We start from the raw sequence: 4,202 nt of genomic DNA on the forward strand, positions 1-4,202 counted from the left end.
TGTGTCAGCCCTGACCTGTCCAGGGTGATTACCGATAACGGATGGGATGGACTCTAATATAAAAGAAAAGATGCAACAGTGGAGGTAAGACTACTGCAATCCTTCAGTAATGACCAACATCATGGTAACAGGGATTAACACAGAATTAACTAGCAACTAATAAGTCAAAGAGACTGAAGAGACTGACTGTTGCATATTGGCGTCATAGTAGGGCTGCAACTAACGATTATTTTCTTGATTAATCGATAAGTTGTTTGGTCTATAAAATGTAAAAAAATGTGGCTCAGTGTTTCCCAAAGCCCAAGATGACGTCCTCAAATGTCTTGTTTTGTCCAAAGATATTCAGTTTACTGTCACAGAGGAGGAAAGAAGCCAGAATATATTCACATTTAAGAAGCTGGAATCAGAGAATTTAGACTCAAACTGATTAATCGATTATCAATAGTAGTTGTTGATTAATTAAATACTTGACGACTAATCGATTCAAGCGTGATTTTCTTCAATATACGGAAGCTGATTTGTATAGAGGTAGAAGACAGGAAAACTTAGTGACTCATATTTGCTATCTACTCTGGATTTGCCCTTCTTCTCAGTCTCGTCCTTCTCTGATCGCGTACTGGAGCCCGTGATCTCCATTTGAGTCATAGCTCTCGTAGCTGGGCAGTGAGGGCCAATCGGGCTGGTACGTCGTCGTGTTGTACACAAACGCCTCCGTGATGCTCCCCGCCGCCGGCCTCTCCTCACCCTCCGTCTTCCCCACCCACTCCTCCACCTCCAGCTGCACCTGCGTCCGCTGGTACATGCTGGGAACGCTTTCAAAGTCATCCAGGAACTCCAGCATCTTGTCGTCCACTTTGTAGATCTCTCCTCGGACTCGGTGACCCCGGCCTGGGATGTTGAGGAGGAAAGGGATGTTGTACTTGCTGGCGATGATTAGCGGGTATTTCTGGACGGTGCAGGCCGAGGCGAGGAACTCTGCCTTACCATTGGCGCTGTCAAACATGCGGTAGTAGTTGGGCTGCCCCTGTTTCAGGGTGCCATAGACGAAGACACGAGCCATGTGGATGCAGGAGGACACCTGTAAAATACAGCGAGGAGGAAGAAGTGTTTAAATACAGCTGGCTGAGCAACCTGTTAACATGTCTCTTTGAAGCTTCAGAGAGAAATGGTCGAAGGTATTCGAAAGCTTCGCGGCGCGGCAGGCTGACATGTTCTTCTGTCGGTCTGTTTTGATCAATACTGAGAACACGACTATTTATCACTACTGCTTTCGCTTCCACGTTGTGCTACATTACTCCTAATGTACAAATCTTTGCATCAAAACAAACTGGTCCTCGTTCACAGTGCGTGAAGAGGGTCGCAGGTTCAAATCTGGCTTGGGGCCCTTCTGTGTGGAGTTTGCATGTTCTCCCCTTGCTAACTCGGGTTTTCTCCGGGTGCTCCGGTTTCCCCCCACAGTCCAAAGACATGCAGGTTAGGTTCTAAATTGACTCTATTAAACTTTTCTTGCGTGTGAGCGGTGAAATCAACTGTGTATTCTTTTTCAGTGTGTTGAGAGACCGCACCTGTAGAACTGGTCTGAGAAGCTTTGCCAACGTCATAATAAAAGAACACCTTTGAATAATAGGGAGTGTCTCTGCTTTCATTGACGCTCTTTGTACTTTGTTGTCACAAAGTACATCGGCTCAATAATTAATTCACTATCAGAGATAACCTCTGAAACACACTGTTTGTTTTCAGATCATTGAAGCTGGGAAAGGTCCTTCAACTACATAGTAAACACCAGTGGTGGAAGAAGTGTTACAACTAAAAGTCCTGCATTCAAGATGTCACTAAAAGTAAATGCAGAATGGCCCATTCCACAGTAATATCATATAATTGGATTATACTTATGAATGCATCACTTTAATGCTGCAGCTTGTAAAGGTGGAGATAATTCTATTAAATATACTCTTCATTAATACTACATCATAATCAATTTGGTAATTATATTTTGTCTACAAAAAGTTAAGAAAAAGTACCTTAAAATTGTCAATTTAAGTATAGTACTTGCCTGGAGGTACTTTCATCCAACAAGTGCAATTTGTATCAGAATCAGAATCAGAATCAGAATCGTGTTTATTGCCAGGTGTAAGAGGTATACACTAGGAATTTGCTTTGGTTTTGATGGTACAAGTAAACAGTAAATAACAAAGAATAGATTAAAAACGTTAGAATAAAACAAGAATAAAAAAGAAGTTGAAATTCTACCAATATACAGTATACAAAATAAGCTATAAAGAAAAATAAATAAAATAGTAATAATAATAATAAATACTACTACTAATAATAAATGTAATAGTAATCCAGTTTGGATCCAGTTCTGGCAAGTCAATACTTCCAACAGTATAATATACTGTACTAATATAGTACAGGGACACTGGAGAAATATGCCCATGTGTCACAGTGTTCCCAGTATGTCCAGAGTTCAGTATGCATTTTGTTCTTTTAAAGTACATTTTAAAGACATTTGAGAAACTAAGCATAAGCTCGCAGCTGGCCAACTAGCTGTCAAGCACAAACAAGGAAAAAACAGGTTTAAGGCGCATACATTAACTATTTTGCAATGCAAAACAGTAAATGGAGTCCAGTCTTACCATGTGATGAAGATGACGGCTCCTAGCAATATTATAAAGAAAGAAGAAATCGGTTTGAGATACGTGAAGGCAACACCCGCCCTCTTCTCCCTCTGATTGGCTAGTGCTCGCAGCCTTCGGTGTTTTGATTGGTTAATTTAGGCAGTGATTGATGGTGCCTTCAATGTTGTCGTGTTTATCGGGTTCATGAACTCCAAACCTCTTGTGGTATTCACGACCTCGTAAGTGCAAAGTTTCTGAAAGCTCCGATTTCGCGAGTTGTTGACCTTGTTTCCCTCCGTGATTATTCCTTTGCATTTCCTGCATTGTGTCGCCCACTTTCTCGCTGTTAGCCTCTGTGGCTTCTAGATGCCCTACAGTATCGTTAATATTGCCGTTGCTTAGCAGCGGTGTCATAATGTACGAGTTCACGAGTTGCATTTGAAGGCACCACCAGTAGAGGTAGACGCTGATTGTAGCGATAGGAATTCCGGCTCTTTTTAGTGAGCCAGATCATTTGGCTAAGCTCACCAAAAAGAGCCGGCTCTTTCGGCTCCTAAACGGCTCTTCATTTTACCACTTCTGCCTTTTATAGTTCAGCCAAATTTAGCGCTGTTTTGACCCATAATTAGTATGTGTGCACATGTATCTCTTAAATTATTCAATATAATTATACTTAACCTTATAATTTCCAGAATACATTAATTTTACATGCTGCTTCGTTTCCGACTGTCGCTCATCTTTTCTGCTATTTGCGCACCGCACTCCTCTCTCTCTTTCTCTCCTCCTCTCCCTCCTGCTCTGTAACTGTAGACAGTAAGCACGCCGCGCACCTCCGCCTCTCCCCGCTTGATGGTATGATCCTTGTCTGTTCATCACCTGATTGGTGGCACAGACGTCATTAACACAACATTCAGTCACAGTCATGGTACGTGTCCACGGGGGCGTTTTTTACCGCTTCCCAGCATTGGACGCTTGGTGGGCTGTCCCTAGAAACAAGGCACTAGGCTCCTGATTGGACGAACGCTTTCCCTCCGTTGGCTCCTGCTCCTAGCTTTCAAACCGGAAACAGTATGGAGGCTCGTTTGGAAACTTTCTTCTCTTATTTCACGAAAATAGTTCACCGAAATGTGTTTCTGAGAACATTTGAGGCGAGAAATAATCCACGCAGTTGCTGAATCTGTCTTTATTTTTGGTCGACAACATTTATTTTAAAAGATTCTCGGGAGGCGGCGAGTCGCGTCGGAGGCCCGTGATCTGCATGAAGTAGACTATCCCTCAACTTTATGCAAATAAGAAGCGGGCGTCGTGACCCCACGCTACCAGAATGCATTGCGCAGCTGCTTACATAGACAACGAATGGGAAGCGTGGAAAGCACGGAGCCTGTGGACACGTACCATCAGTGCATGGAGTGCCCCCGTGGCGCGGAGAAGATCGTCCTATCATTCTGCCTGGAATTATTAAAGGAAAAAAAAAAAAAACGGCTCTCGGACGGGAGCCGGCTCTTATCGTTCACTTAAAAGAGCCGGCTCTTTGAACAGGCTCGTTCGTGACCGACACATCACTCCGCTGATTTGTCGATTACG

At 43.2% G+C, this 4,202-nt stretch overlaps 1 protein-coding gene across 3 annotated transcripts; it reads right to left on the reverse strand.

Annotated features, from left to right (window-relative positions):
- Positions 1-346: 346 nt before the first annotated feature.
- On the reverse strand, positions 347-3,015 carry LOC119483453 (gamma-glutamylaminecyclotransferase B-like). 3 transcript variants are annotated; one of them, XM_037761552.1, is made up of 3 exons: positions 2,637-3,015; positions 985-1,078; positions 347-888 (listed from the first exon to the last, which is right to left on the reverse strand). In XM_037761552.1, the coding sequence occupies exons 1-3, from the start codon at positions 2,637-2,639 to the stop codon at positions 590-592; spliced, it is 396 nt and encodes a 131-aa protein (XP_037617480.1). In that variant the 5' UTR covers positions 2,640-3,015; the 3' UTR covers positions 347-589. The 3 variants fall into 3 exon arrangements, with proteins under 3 accessions (XP_037617480.1, XP_037617478.1, XP_037617479.1); XM_037761550.1 differs by having other exon boundaries at positions 347-1,078; positions 2,637-3,000; XM_037761551.1 differs by lacking the exon at positions 2,637-3,015 and adding an exon at positions 2,591-2,613 and having other exon boundaries at positions 347-1,078.
- Between the last annotated feature and the right edge of the window lie 1,187 nt (positions 3,016-4,202).

The sequence above is a fragment of the Sebastes umbrosus genome, chromosome 24 (genome assembly GCF_015220745.1).
Source record: "Sebastes umbrosus isolate fSebUmb1 chromosome 24, fSebUmb1.pri, whole genome shotgun sequence".
Lineage (NCBI taxonomy): Eukaryota > Metazoa > Chordata > Actinopteri > Perciformes > Sebastidae > Sebastes > Sebastes umbrosus.